Genomic DNA, 16,064 nt, shown 5'->3' with positions numbered 1-16,064 from the left:
TTACTTATGCAAAAATATAACAGTAATTTGTTCCCAGTATCCCAGTAATACATTTAACAACACCATTTGTTGAAAAAAACCCAACAACCCCCCCTGTATGCTGTGAATTTAAAGCAAATTAAGTGTAATTTTTATATCCATGACAGGCATATACATAATTCTTTTTCTCTGCTGTGCCTATCTGCTGAGAGAATATTGTTTCAACAATCCTGACAGAAGCTATTCCGATTGAACATTGGAATACATTTTTGTATCCTGAACAAATGCTAAGGAAAAATATTGGTTAACAATGATGTGATCTTTTAAAATAAAAAGTGGCAAAGTATGGTTCTGGCTTGTATTGCTGTGGTGGGTTGCTGGTTTAACTGATGGGTCACACTAGTTTTTGAACAACTCTGAACTGCTACTGACCAATTTTCCAATGGTCTTGCATTTAGATATGAATGGTTACAAATCTGTGACGGGATATACAAACCACACAGTAGGCAAGAAGGGGTTAAAGAGCAGCTTTGGGCTCACGCAGCCCTGCCCCACTGCCCCTGCGAGGTATGCCAATCTTGGAAGAGAAGACCTGAATTTCTCCCTTTTCAATTCAGAAGGCCCAGCCTGGGGCGGGGGACGGAGCTCTAATCCTCTGTTCCCACAACAGAGAACTAAGCTATATTGACTGTGAACACAGAAAAGCAAGACAGACAGCTGGAGGATCCAGGTGGGCCACAGAATCTGGAGGAGCTCTTTATTTCTGTTAATTTATTTTCTCTTCCATTGTTACTTTGAGGACTGAGACTAGGGTGTTGTGAATATGAGCCCTTTGAGGAGAAGGTGGCCACATTGTAGGAAGCTGCTCAGGGAAGAAACAAGAGGTCTGATGAGACAGACCTTAACTGCTTGCAACCACTTGCCGCAAGGGTCCCTCAGTTGGAACCTAGGTAGAGGGAGGGACTGGATTCTCCTACAGCCTCACCATAAGGACTAGCCAGAAGACCCAGGCACAAAGGCCCAGAAGGACTATTGGGCCTGGGCCAGGACTGTCAACCTGGTGTGAAGGCCTGGGACTATTGGGTGAAAACCCTGATTTACCCCAAAAGGGGTGAGACCAAAGGGGGCCACATCACAAGGCAAGAGGGGACCAATAGCAGCAGGACTACAAAGAACAAAGCCCAGCAATGTTTCTCCTAGCCACAAAGTGGCCCGCTAACAGGTAAGTCACCTTACCACAAGTGATGGAGAACGTAGGCATCTCTGCAGCCCTGCTAAAGGGTGTGACATTAAAAAAAAATCCCTTATGCCCCTTAACAAGGTTGAGGCGGAGTCTAGAAGACAGTCAGATCTGGACTCATTTCCAAGAGGGACAACTGCAGTTGTTGCAGCAGCTAGCATAGCTGCACTGGAAGATGTAAGTGGTCCTTATCGGCAGAGATTGATGCAGAAGGCGCAGATGATGCAACAATCCCCCAACATGACAGGGGCTCTATGGACTGTGCATATGGAGAGGTGTGGACTGTGGGCCTGCAAGGAAAGCCAGGCTAAATTGCAGGTGAATGGAATGGAAGTGGTGGAGATGTTAGACTTGAGTTGTAACCAGTATCAGGAATTAGGTCCTGCAGCAGAGCCAGACTCTGGGTAATCTAATGAGTGCATTTTACTGTAGTAGGCTGATTGGCTACACAGCCTGATTCGCTGAAAGGATGAGCAGACCTGCTCTTGAGCAGAGATAACAGTCTGTTCTAGTCCATCTATTCAAAGGATTCACCCACAGCTGCGATAGCTCCTGCCTGGATCCAGCCCTGATCCTGTGTTGCCTCACCCAATTCTAACTCTGGGCTCCAATTCCTGCCTCTAGCCCTGACCTGAGGCTCTGATATCTGGCTTCTGACTCCAACTCTGACCCTGCACTCTGATATCTGGTTATCGACTCCTTCTCTGACCATTAGGCATGACTGCCCACATCCCAGTCACTGACAGCCAGACTCTGGTCTGTGACCACCTGATTGGCTCAGAGGAGGTCCCCAGAGAACTTCCCCCCCTCATTGTGTGGGTATGTGAAGTTTACTCCATCTAGTGGGTTGAGCTGACAGTAGCTCTCTACTGGTACTCTCTACTCCCCAGGACTTGCTTATCCAGTCATCCTATGCCAGGACAGGGAACCCTTCGTAGAAGTGTTGGGCTGATCACATGTTGGAAGGAACCTTGAAGACCCAGGGTAGAGCTGACTTGGAACCAATAAAACTGGTAGGGCTTTGGGAAAAAGAGGATCCCAGTGAAGGGAACTCTGGCCACTCAGCATCCCCTTCACATTCTTGGGCAATCAGGGACCCAGAGGCTGCCCCACTGTGAGAAAGTGTCAATTCCAGGGAGTAACTTTAGTTTCTACAGTAATAAATAAAAATAATATATAAAGAAATAGTACGTACTTATCTATATTTGAGTAGAACCATTCATATATGCACCATTTGTGTGCTTTGGGAAGTTTGAGTAGATTACGTAACCGTAATCCAATCTTCTGTGATGCTTTTTTGTCTGGCGTTGGCATTGTTGCAGTAAACTTCTAAGCAATAAAATAAAGGAGAAGTTACTAGCAGCTGAACTTCCAAAGTGAAAATGAAAGCATTTGCAGCATTAAATGTGCTAAACAGTAAAATTAATCAAACAGGAGCCTTCTCAAATTCTTCAATTGTTTATTAAATATTCAGAATCCTTTAACTAGATAAGCAAAGTTCATTTTCTTGATAAAAATGAATACATTAGCAATTGCAATGTTTTAATTCAAATGTATTGTTCCATGGTTTCTTTAATTTTTATTTCAAAGATAATGCTAATATAAAATGGAAAATATTATAACTATACAATAAAACACACAACTGATGCCAAGAGCTAGCAGAGATAATGCCCCAAACTATTAGCTAGTCTGGGTCTCTACACTAGGCCTTTTTGTGAAAATTTTCCACTAGCAGTTCAGCTCCAGTGTTGGTGGCACTCATATAGACAGGACGCCAGGTAACCGCTGATGTTTTAAGGTTAATCTAACTTCGCTCCATGCAGGGCTACATGAACATGCTGGCTAAAGTGCTACCATCACTCAAACTGAATCAGAAATTTTAATGAAATAAGCATAATATAGACAATGCCTTCTTGAGCACAGTTTCTAAATAAGTTTTTAACAACTGATAACCATGCTTGGTGTAGACACAAACCGTGTTAGGTTTTGCTTGAAAACTGTTTTACAAGATATAGTCAGAGACAAGACCTTAGGTCCTACCTACACTACAAGAACTATAAGGTGTCTGCAACTCCTGGTGGTTTTTTTTTTTTTTTTAACCCCATGGCAGCTCCTACATTGCTGGGTCCATTTAGTCAGTGTTCCCTACTCTGCCTGATACAGTAGAGAGTGCTAATGGGATGAGTGTTCCAATAGTTCTGCCTGTGCTTAGGTATGGTGGAGCACCAGTCAGCATTTTCCCTGATAGACTCAATGGTAGAGGATCAGCATGAACAGAGCTCTCTATGTCACTGAGGGACCCACTTGTGGGGAGGAAAAAGGATGCATTTTCAGCCATAGCCTTTACCTAGGAATAGGTACCCCCACCCAAAATTCATAAACTTATTATGTAAATTGAGAAGAAAACACAATTTATTTTAAAGGCTTGCTTTCCTTTCTGGTAATGGTCTCTGCATAACACATACATACCTGTGGAACCATTGCAATCTTCTGATTTCTTTTGGGGGACCTTGTATTTAACTGTCTGTCGTCTTCTTCACAAAAGAGACGACTCCGTTTTGAATTTCTGAAGGGCTATATATATCAAAATTAGGAAGCAATTAAACAAAAAAGCTCATTTCTTCCTTTGATATCCAGAACCCATGATAACACAAATATAATCTATTTTCCTTTCCTAGCTAGATACCTTGGACACTTGAAGTGCCTCCTAACACAGTTATGGTCAAAGATTCATTCATTTAATTATTTCTTTGTTTATAAAACCTCTTTTAAACAGCTTGCCCTTGACTTAAAAATAAAAAGAAAGGGCCTTCAAATAATCTATTTATTTATTTTGATAAATTCTCATTAAAAAGCCAAGCTGGATAGAACAGTTACTTACAGAAGTAAATTAATCTACTAGTATTTTTAACATGTGCTACTGCCCGGTACTGTAATGGATGTGTCTCTGTGTAATGGACACTACTATATGTAATGTCATTCATAATGGTATCACACTTTAGATTATTGCAATACACTTCATGATAATGTTTCAAGGATCACTTATGTATCAAAGTATTTTGATAATTTTTAAAACTCATACCATAACAACTTCCCTCACACCATAATATGCCAAAAATCTGAGGAAATTGAACCATCAAATGTTCAATTTATGTAAAGATCTAACATGAGAGAGGAAGGATTTTCAAATTTAAGGCTGTTCAATGCTAACTGTAACCCTTTCCTGTGCTAAGATACTACAGTTGCAATAAAATTAGTGGAGTTTGCTGAAAAAAAAAAAAAAGGTAGAAAATCATATATTGGAAATTTGTGGCATGAAGTTTTCACACACTTAAATTTTAGATATTTCTTTATAAAATTTCTTCATATGTCAAAGAAAATTGTCCTTATTGAAGATTGAAGGACAAATTGTGGCTCATTCTTGCATGGGAGTGATGAGTGCAAAGAGCTTCCTTCTCACACACCTTGTGACCCAATACGGGAGCCACTCTGCCTAGCACAGGGACTGAACCCTGCTAGCTTCTCCTAGAATGCAAACTACTTACAGAAGAAGAGATTGAGCTGGATTCAGATCTGACTGATTTCCTTGGTTTTCTGACACCCTGTGCCAGATGAAGAGAGAGACCCAGAAACTTGAGGGCCAACGGCAGAAAACAAAGGTTGATACAAACCAGATGAAACAACAAATTCCTCCAAGTTGTATACGGTTGCCAACCCTCCAGGATTGTCCTGGAGTCCCCAGGAATTAAAGATGAACCTTTAATTAAAGACTATGTCATGAGATAAAATCTCCAGGAATACATCCAACCCAAAATCGCAACACTACTATGATGAGGCTGTATTCCAGGCCAAGAGAACCTTCCTATCACCACCTTTCACTAATGCTGCCAAATCTTGTCCCAAGGAGCTGTCCAGAGCGGTAAACTGTTTCCTCAATCCTGAGTGTCTACAGTCTGCATCAGAACAGGGCGCTGAATGCTGCGAACTATCATCATGCTTTGCTGAAAAAATTGTGGATATTTGAGAAGGATTTTCAAACAGCATGGATCTGCTTTGCTTACACCCATCAACTAATAATCCTCCCACGTGAGTTCAATACACTCACTCATCGAGAAATTCTGGACACCCTAAAGGAGTCTTGACTCAAGACCCATGAATCTGACTCTCATCTTTCCTGGCTTGCGAAAGAGAGGCACAAGCAACTGGAGCCTCTCATGACTGAAAGAGCCAATGCCTCATTCAGGGAAGGAACTTTTCTTTCCTCCTTCAAATATGCAATAGTCTGAACAACACTGAAGAAACCCACTCTGGATACACTGGCTTTAGTCATCCACTATCCATTGTCAAACTTCCTGTTCCTGAGCAAATTCAGAGAGAAGCTAGCCACTGGACAACTTCAAGCTCGCCTAATTGAAGTTAATATTCTAGACCTGGCACAATCTAGATTCTAGTCAGGATATGGAACCTAAACTACTTTAGTGGCAGTGATGGATAATCTCCTGCTATCAGTAGATCGGAGGGCAGACATCCATTCTCATCTTCCATGGGCTTGTCTGCACTACTGAGTTTTGTTGACAAAACTTATGTCGACACCCAAAAGTTGACAAAACAAAAATCGCCAAAGGGTGTTCACACTTGCTCCCTTTGTCGACAGATCATGTCCACACTGGGGACACCATCATCAACAGGGTGAGCAATGCACCATGGGTATGTATCCCACAGTGCAGCGTTATGGGAAGGAAGAGCTGATCGCTGCGCCTCTTAGGATTCTCTCCGAATTCTCCCACAGCCCCCTCAGCTTCGGAGAGCAGCATAATGAGTAGCTCTGTGAGCTCTCCGTGCTGAGGAACAGCAGCACAGCAGTCTGTTCCCCTCCCCCTGCAGCAGCAGTCTGCCTGCTGCTGTGTTTCTAGTGCAAGGCAGAACAGGGGCATACCAATTATTTGCTCTTTGTTTGTTCCCCAAATGGAGCAGCCCCAGATACTTCCTGTAGCTTTGAAAGGGGAGGGGCACATGCCTCCAGGGCAGCAGAGATCAAACACTGGGCAGAGCAATCAGGGCAGGCATTGTGGGATACTGTCGGAAGATAGTTCCGTCCACAAAACAATTAGCAGTGTCTACACTGGCTCTTTGTCGACAATAAGGGGAGGGGAAAAGACAAAAGTCTCTTGTAGGGATGGGACTTTTTTTGTCACCAAACTGGGCGTTTTTCACAACAAAAGTCCCATTGTAGTGTGTATGCTCTTGCTGTTTTGTAGCCAAAAGTTTTGTCACCAAAACTTTCCAGTGTAGACAAGCCCTAGGACCTCTCTGCAGCACGTCACTGCTGACCATCAGATTATTGCTGTCTTGCTGAAGGAGCTGGCTGGAGTCCACATAATACATGACAGTGGTTGTGTCTTCCTAAAGGGACACACCCAAGGAATAGTGATGGGGAAATTGTACTTCCACCACTAACCTTCACGTTGTGGAGTCCACAAGGATCAATTCTTTCTCCAATCTTATTCAACAAGTACATTCAACAGCCACCTGGTGAACTGGTCAGATGATACTGTTATGAATTGGGTGAAACCTTTTATGGGTCAATTTAAAACTTCAAAGTTAAATCATCTGAGACTGAGGAGTGTGAACTCACCCTTCAGTTAACATAACTGTAAGGATAAATTAATCAAAAGTCCTTACCTGTGATAAATGGGTTTTGTGAACACACCCAGGAGTTTTGTGTGGGTGGAGGCCTTAGCTATGTATTGTTCTGGGTAAATCTGTCTGTCTGTGAGTTAGTTAGTATGCAGAACACTGGGGACCAGAGAGCTAGCCTGTAGGAGCAGCTGAAAACAGTATGTGACCCTGACTGAAATCTGGGGAATGGTTCTTTGGCTCAGAAGTGTTGGCTGAAAGAGTGTTCTTGCTGCTGGGGAGCCAAAGAAGCTGTTTCCTGCTATTTGATTCCTTCTATGTTCAGAGACAAGGTACATTCTTTGTAAATAAACAAAACTACATCTGAGGCTTTGTCTACACAGCCTGTTGTAGTCAAGGCTCCAGCATTGGTCGAGAGCTCTCTCAACACTGTAAAAAAAACCCACCTCCACGAGGGGCGTAGCTCCCAGCGCTGGGACATTGCCACCCTTACTTTTGTAGTGCTTTTTTGTACTTTTTTTTTGTACTTTTCTGCAGCTGGCGGGGTGCTGTCTTCAGAGCTGGCACCTGGCCACAGCTGCTGCTCTCTCGCCCCCAGCTCTGAAGGCAATACAGAAGTAAGGGTGGCAATACCATGACCCCTCTAAAACAATTTTGCGACCCCCCTGCAACTCTCTTTTGGGTCAGGACCCCGAATTTAAGAAATGCTGGTCTCCCCCATGAAAGCTGTATAGTATAGGGTAAAAGCACACAAAAGACCAGATTGCACTGGGGGGGAGACTGGATTTCATGGTCCATGATGCGTTTTTCATGGCCGTGAATTTGATATGGCCCTAACTATCACCAAGATGTCCCAGTGCTTGGATGAGATTAGCTAATGGATGAAGAACAGCTGGTTGAAGGTGAACCTGACCGAGACAGAAGTTATGCTGATGGACAGAGGAAAGCATTTAAGAGTTTGCAGCCATACTGAAGTCTCCTTTGGTTGATGGCACACACCTACCATTGGTTGATTCAGTTAATAGTTTAGGAGTCAGCTTTGATTCCTCACTGATGCTAAGCTCTTGTGAATAATGCTTTCTACCATCTTTGGTTGGCAAGGAGACTCCAACCTCATCCTGGAGGAAGACGACCTGACCTCAGTTATTATTGATGGCTTCATCACCTCTCAGCTGAACTATGTTGTTGGCATAACCCTTCAGTGCTTAGAAACTGCAACTAGTACAGAATGCTGCAGCACATCTCCTCTGCAACACAGGCTACTGTGAGCACATCAAACCAGTTCTCTGCTTTCTACACTGACCTTCCAATAGAATATTGAGTCAAGTTCAAGGTCTCAGTCCTTTTCTTCTTAGGTGTTCAATGGCCTGGGTCCAGGGTATCTAAGAGTCACCTGAAGCCCAGGATGAAGATCAGGGTCAACAACTTTGCTCATCTGGCAGAATGGTACTTTCCAAATAAGTGCAAATTCATCTGTGCAGGAGACGCAGCTCTTCAGGAGCCGTCTGAGACCGTGGAATGAAACTGCCCCTGGAACGAAGACTATCACAAACTTCACCATTTTCCATTCCAAGAATAAGGTGCATTTTTGACCTCTATGATGGGGAGATTCAGAGTAGCAGCAGCGTGTTAGTCTGTATTCGCAAAAAGAAAAGGAGTACTTGTGGCACCTTAGAGACTAACAAATTTATTAGAGCATAAGCTTTCGTGAGCTACAGTATGATGGGGAGAGTGATATAAGTATCTACATAGAATTGAACAGAATTCCTCCTAACAATACATCACTCCCCTCAAGATAAATGAGCACTTCACTCATAAAATAAAGCAAATAAATAAATAATGTAGTCAGCTAGTTTCTTGTGGGTGTTGTGGAAGAAGTGGTGTTCAGGAGGGAGTTCAGAGAGAAGAGGCTCTGCATACCAGTTCACAAAGGGTGTTCTGTGTATATGGGAGGTGCCATGGAAAAAGCACAGACACAGTTATGGAAAAAGTGGACAAACAGGGAATCAAGACTGATAATATTGGCAGAATGAACTTTGCCAACTGAGAGGGGTTAGGAGACAATGCTGTACACAACAAAATAAGTAGGTTATATAGGAAGCTGATGGTGATCACAAGAATCTTGAACCTGATGCAATGGAGAAGATTTAAAAAGGGGAAGATGTGGTTGGATCAAAAGAAAGGGAAATCACCTTATAGGCTGCAAAACATTTCATAAACACAGTTTTGCTTTTTTGTTTTAAATAGCAGTTCTTTTCTAACTTGTTTAACTTCTCCCAATATTGCCCCACCCCCAGAATATTGCAGGAAACTCTACTTCTATGCATTCATTTTATTAAAATATCCCCCACAGAATGGCACAATAATGTAAGTGCATCATAGGATTTTACCTCCTTTTCCGAAAGCACCAGTAACGAGCCACTGCCAGAAGCAGAATATTGGACTAAGCAGAACAGATGGTCTGATCTGGACTGGCAATTCTTATATTCTTTATAGTACAGACACAATAAACACATTCCATATAACACTTGTAAAAAGGTAGCAAATCATTAAAACTGGTTGATTAAAATGTGAAACTGGTTACCAATGTAATTTTCACATTTATTTATAAAACGTGCTTTCATTTCACATTAGAGTTGTATACACTGCTTTATTCATAAAAGGATATTCATTTAGATATTCACAAACTGTGAAATAAATACATTTTTAAGCAGATCACTTGATCTGTGACTATGAATGATTTTATGCCATTACTACATGAACCCTAAACTTAATTGACTTTTTTATCACAAGCATATCAATATTTACTTCTTACCATTTCTACAGCAGAACCAGCGTTCTTGCTTTTCCAAATAGGCGTTTTCTGTAGAGAACTGTACTTTTCATTCCATGTGCTGGATAAACTTCCCTCTGTCATGAACAGTCACATACTATTAATGCATTTTTTTTAATCTAACTATTGTTGAAATAGCAGCAGTATACTTTTAAACACTACCTTAATGTTTTTTTCCCCTTCACTGTTTGTAATGCCTTCTTAAATGGCAATGCAAATGGGTTTAAAATTCCGTCATCTTCAGTCAATTATGCTGAACGTCTCCACGAACTAAGCTATAAGAGACATTCAGACCATTTCTTCCCACCACAATGTTTGTCTCTCATGAAGTTTTTCTAGCTTCAACTCCCTTGTGACACCCATCTAGATAGTTATGTTGCAGCTACCACAGAACCACACTGGAGTATAAAGCCAGTTTATATAGATTAGTCTTTTTTAAAATTACCTTTTAAAAATAGGTCTTACCAAGCTCTGAAAATTTTGGCTCAACAAGGGCACCAGTAACAGGAAGGAGAATGAACCAGGCCCTTCTGTCTCCCCACACACATTGTTGATCATGCATCACTAGTAAAGGAGGAGTAGGATTCTGATTCATGCTTCTATCTTCTACCATGCTCCTTAGGGGCCAAAAAATAATCTTCCAAATATTGGAAATTCTACCTATCCTACACCAGAAAACTGATATCCAGGAGTGATACTCCTGCACAGATGGTATCTTTACAGAAAGATGCCTCTCCTTTGTATGTGACTATGTTTCCACTATTACCTTGTTATGCTCATCAATTAGAATAGAACAGCATCATAGCTCTTGGAATATAGTTTGTTAATTTTTGAAGCACCATTTAATATACTATGGGCCTTATATAATGAATGGTGATGGCATTGTTTTATTACTTACATTTCTATAGGACAGTTAGATGCATTTATTTTTAAAGAAATATTTAGAATTCAGAGAACATTTCACATTTGATTATAATAATTTTAAAGCAGATAAATATTTGGCCTGTAACTAATTGACATTTTCCCTTTAAAGTTAAGCTCTTCCAGAAGATATTTGACTATAGAATTTATTTCTTCCACAGACAATATTCCAGCAAACATCTGGAATCCATTTTGAACGTCAGTTTGAAATTAGTATGTTTAGGCATTCCATTTGCCAATAAAATAGCTTTAATCTATGCTGGGAATAAAATTGCTTTTAAACGGGTTAGAACTTTTTAGGCTATAAAAACAATTTGCCTAGCATGACTGTTACAAAATGTGCTCTAGAAAATGATTTTTTGAATGGACATGTGCTGCACGATAAAACTGAGTGATCTAAATAGCCTGCACCAAAATTTAGACCGTTCAAAACTGGTTCAGTAAACAGGTTTTCTCCCCAGTGTAAATGGGGACCTTATAATACATAACAAAATTTCTGACACTAGGCAGAGCAGAAGGATTCTAAATGTTGATGCAATATGCATGAATAGAATTTTCTCCAGCGTTAAGACAATATAAGCAACAGCTCTGTTGCGTTGGCCCACTAGTTATTGGTAGAAGATGGTGAGATTACAAATTTCCTTTACAATATAAATTCCATCATAAGTAAAGGTCCCAGTGGTAATCCTTCTATCTCACCCCCAAGAAAGGAAAAATTACCTCAAATTTCATGTCAGACCTGATGCCTAGGCAGTACTTAAAGTGGAAGCACCTATTTCAGAAATGGCACTCCAAAGGGTCTCATTCTCAAAAGCAGCATCCAAAGAAGCTGCAATATAAGTAGAGTTTGACTAGTGAGTACCAAACTACTCAGTCTACAGAGATCTAAAATAAAACAATTATCAGCATATATTTTATAAAAACTATCTTCATAATTTTCCTTTGGAGAGGCTTTCTGAAACCAGAAACTCTAGTTATGATCTGAAGTCAATTTACATCTCTCATTTATACCACACATAAAGAATACATTGTATTTATTTCTTACCTTTCAAACTCACAAGTGCTTTTGCTGAAGAACCTGCAATTTATTTAAAAAAAAAAAAGAAGTCCATATACATCAAATTTTTCAAAGTTGGTTCACAACTGGTGCAATAGCTACATATCAATTATATATTTTTCTTCAGAAGCAGGGAACTATTCTGAAATTAACCCCTTAACTACTGAGTGGGTGAATCCAGTATACTCTCCACAACACAATGTACAGTATTGTGTGAGGTATGGCCCAGTGAGCACTGAAGACATATATTTAAATTTTAATTATGCCCTTTAGTTTTACATCCACAATGCTCCTTGAACCTAGAGCTATATAAATGAATGTAGCCAACTCTAGGCAAACTTTACTTCTGAAACACACATTTCTATGTGAAAAGAGAAAAGGAGTACTTGTGGCACCTTAGAGACTAACAAATTTATTAGAGCATAAGCTTTCGTGAGCTACAGCTCACTTCATCGGATGCATCCGATGAAGTGAGCTGTAGCTCACGAAAGCTTATGCTCTAATAAATTTGTTAGTCTCTAAGGTGCCACAAGTACTCCTTTTCTTTTTGCGAATACAGACTAACACGGCTGCTACTCTGAAACATTTCTATGTGGATTCACATATTTGATACTGTTTTAATTAGGACATGTAAACATTATTTAGGTGTCACCATTTTGTGGTAGAATGTAGTCTACCAAGGTTCCACAATGAAATTTTAAAAAAAAGGGGGGGGGCGGAATTTCTTTAGCTTCTTCAATCTTGGGGTACAAGTGAGGGACAATGGGATGGAAGGTTGTATCTGTGGTGCAATTCTCCCCTCACAGATATTCAGTAGATTCACAGATTTTAAAGCCCAGAAGGGACTTGAAGAGCACTTCTACAAATCAGGTCACATGTCTCAAGTTAGGAACTCAAAAAAATGAGGAACACTCAATTTGTGGCCAACTGTAAAAATTTGTTTTAAGGGACTTGCCCAAAATCACACAGAAATTCAGTGGCAGAAACAGGGATAGAATTAAATTCTCAAGAATGGCTTCAACTGCCTTAACCACAAACTATCCTTTCTCTTTCTGACATCCCATGCCTTATTAGTGACACACCTTCCAACTTCTTCAAGAGATGAGGCAGAGGTTCTAAAGAAAACAGTCTCATTCGCTACACAAAACCCTGAAACACTGTTCATCCCAACTAAAAGAGGATGGGGGTTGATGGAAAAAAAAAAAAAACACCCTTGTAATTAAACATGGCAACACTGGCAAACCAGGTGTCAGCTAGGTCAGAACCCTGGCCAATTCACTTGGGTGTTAGTATAGATCAAAGCGTTAAATGAGTAAGTGTGTATTCAGATGTTTAAACTTCATGAAAACTAGTGGAATGTTACTTGTATCGTGTTCACTTATCTATATTTTGTTATAATGGAATGGCAACCTTTTACATTGTGTATACACCCCTGTAACTAAATAACTCATCTAAAGAGAAAAATCTTTTGGAATGCAAATGAATAACTTTAACATAAAAAGCTAATTTCAAAGCAAGTGGTCATTGTGTGTGATGACTGAAGTCGAGGACTCTAAGTGCATTCCTCACTCATTGTCATCAAAGGAAAAGCCCATGTGGGTAATGACACTGCTTGGTTTCGGTGAGAAGCAGCTATAAATTGAATTCATGGAAAGATCCTCTCTCTCTCTTTGGATTCTTACAGGGCAGTGTACCAGACGCAAAGCTGAGATCCCCAGAGATAATCTGGGTACCCTGAAAACACTTTTGGGAAAATTGCATTTTATTACATCACTGCTACCATTTGGAATTACAAACTGTGATTTACCTGTTAACATATTTTACATGCTTTAACCTCTCAATAACTCTCATTTCCTTTTCTTAGCTAATAAACCAATAGTTAGTTTACTATAGAATTGGCTGCCAGCAATTGTCTTTGATGTAAGAACTGGAGTACCAATTGATCTGAGGTAGGTGACTGATCCCTTGGGACTGAAAGCAATCTGATGTGATATGGTTTTTGGTTTATCACAAAGTCCAGTTTGCCTATGTGGCAAGACTGGAGAGCCTAGGGGACTGTCTGTGACTCCACAGTAAGACTGGTATATTGATCTAGGAGCACACGTTTGTTCCTAGTGTGGTGATATGTAATTATAGAAAATACTACCAGTTTTTTGGGTGGGTCTGTCCTGTTTTTTGACAGTTTGCGTGAGGTAGGCACTCACAGCTATGAGCCACTCCAGACAGTGTGACAGTATCATAGTGCATACACACAAAAGAACCAAATTAACGTTGCACCTATTGCTTGACTTTGCAATGTTAATGTCATTTAAATGTAGGGGATTTGATAGGTAAATTTTCTACATTAAAAAAAAAAGAAAAAACAACAAAAACTCAATAGTATTTCCATCATATCAAACTATACTGACCCCCACACGAGTCATCAACATGCTGGAGCCTTTAGTTTTCCACCATGCAGAGCAGTCACTAGAAGGGTCTGAGATACACATTTTGCCAGTGGATTTACAGTTATTTGCTGGCAACAGAGAAATACTGGGGTCCAGGAATTCTAGATTCTGTTCCACGTTTTGGAAATGAGTAGTTTTTAGTGGTTACAAACCTTTCTGCTCTTGTTCCCCACAGCCTGTCCCCTTCCGCACCCCTCCTTTAGCATGTTCTCACCAGAGCCTATTTCTCTGCTTCTGTCTCCCATTCCCACCACAACCTGTCCCTAATCCCCTTTCTTCTATCCCTCCTCCCATGCTGGCACCATGCCTCTGCCCCCTCTGCTCCCCCAATAAACTTTTCACTCTTCTTCAGTTGAATCTGGGTGTTCTCTTCTCTTCTATAGTGCCACAATACCAACAGGGGGAGCATGGCCAGCACAGGAGAGAGACTCTCTACTTTCAATTCTGGAACATGTTGCCACAGTGGCCTATAGCTGCCAGGAGCAGCAACTGTAGAAGTCCTGCTCAGCCCCAGAATGGAGCATGCTCAGTATAACTGGGACAAAGAGTGGTGAAACAGCATTCTCCAAACATTATACTAAATTGTGTAAGCATTTTGCTCTCAGACTCTAAGATGTCTATACTGATCATGTGCGATTTTCAGAGGCTATTAATTCAGCCAAATTTGGGTAAATTTTCATGAGGAAAGAAAAGTCATTTCTCATTCACCAGTGTCATCTCCTTTCCAAATTTCTAATCACTGCTCCAAAACATGGAAGTACTAGAGTTGCTCAGTGAAACTGTAATAAGTATTTTTTTAAAAAAAATACTGGCAAAATAACAATTTTCCCCTAACCTAGTTCTTGGAAATGACTGAACCGTTTTTGCTGAAACTTTCCCTCCAAAAATAAGCTTGAAGCAGACACTTGGTATTGGAAATTTTATCCAAATGGTTAAAGTCTGGCAAAGTTATAAGTAACTGAAGACAAGTTTTTATAATGGGAACTGTTAGGCAACCTTAACTACAGGCAGCACTGCCAGCTCTGCCTATTATAGGAAGGTGAACTAAAAGCTCAGAGAAATGTAATGGTTGAAAAGCTCTCTCAATACAAGACCATTATTTGTCATTGTAGATACTTCCCTTCCCCTCCCCCATACCTTGAACATAGATAGGAGATGCAACATGGAGAATGTGTCTAAACGCAATCTATAATGGAAAAGAGGTGTGAATCTCCATACTTTTTCAGTTCTTTATTTTTGAAGTATATTCATAGTTTCGTTCATATAGGTTACAGAGATGGAGTCCAACAGGGAATGGGCAGCTCCAAAGGAGGAATTTTTTTTTTAAGGTGAGCAAGAGGAAACAGGATTCATTTGTGGTTCCAGAGGGGATTTTTTTTTTTTTATTAAAAAAACAACCTTGTCCAAACTGGCCCTCTGTTAAATTAAAGAACAACAAGTATATACTATAGAAAATTATTTCCTGGGTATCTGGCTGGTGAATCTTGCCCATGTGCTCAGGGTTTAGCTGATTGCCATATTTGGGGTCGGGAAGGAATTTTCCTCCAGGGCAGATTGGAGAGGCTCTGGAGGTTTTTTTTGCCTTCCTCTGTAGCATGGGGCATGGTTGACTGGAGGGAGGCTTCTCTGCTCCTTGAAGTTTTGAACCATGATTTAAGGACTTCAATAGCTCAGACATGGGTGAGGTTTTTCATAGGAGTGGGTGGGTGACGTTCTGTGGCCTGCGCTGTGCAGGAGGTCGGACTAGATGATCAGAATGGTCCCTTCTGACCTTAGTATCTATGAATCTAAGTCACTAGAGTGGAAGGTCCAAGACACTAGCTACCATACTGCAGCAGTCACGCAGAAAAGGTAGATGGGGCACTCCCATTTATCCTCTCTAACAACATGAGAACAAGGCAAGAAACATTCAAAAACTGAAAGAGAACAAATAAACCAGGTGAAATATTT

The 16,064-nt window shown here is 40.7% G+C and overlaps 1 protein-coding gene across 4 annotated transcripts in view; it reads right to left on the bottom strand.

Moving 5' to 3' along the window:
• Nucleotides 1-16,064, bottom strand: part of LIN9 (lin-9 DREAM MuvB core complex component) — a 63,231-nt gene that overhangs the window by 36,885 nt on the left and 10,282 nt on the right. For 3 of the 4 annotated variants that reach the window (XM_038394581.2, XM_038394582.2, XM_038394584.2), the window contains exons 2-5: nucleotides 11,656-11,688; nucleotides 9,672-9,766; nucleotides 3,689-3,793; nucleotides 2,415-2,548 (exon numbers count right to left, since the gene is read on the bottom strand). In XM_038394581.2, the coding sequence (XP_038250509.1) occupies nucleotides 2,415-2,548; nucleotides 3,689-3,793; nucleotides 9,672-9,766; nucleotides 11,656-11,688 (367 nt within the window). Of the gene's footprint in view, nucleotides 1-2,414; nucleotides 2,549-3,688; nucleotides 3,794-9,671; nucleotides 9,767-11,330; nucleotides 11,440-11,655; nucleotides 11,689-16,064 lie in introns of all 4 variants that reach the window. The other variant, XM_038394583.1, reaches the window with a different exon arrangement.

Source organism: Dermochelys coriacea, chromosome 3 (genome assembly GCF_009764565.3).
Source record: "Dermochelys coriacea isolate rDerCor1 chromosome 3, rDerCor1.pri.v4, whole genome shotgun sequence".
Classification (NCBI taxonomy): domain Eukaryota; kingdom Metazoa; phylum Chordata; order Testudines; family Dermochelyidae; genus Dermochelys; species Dermochelys coriacea.
Note: the sequence above shows the minus strand (reverse complement) of the source record. Positions and strands in the feature narration are given on the sequence as shown.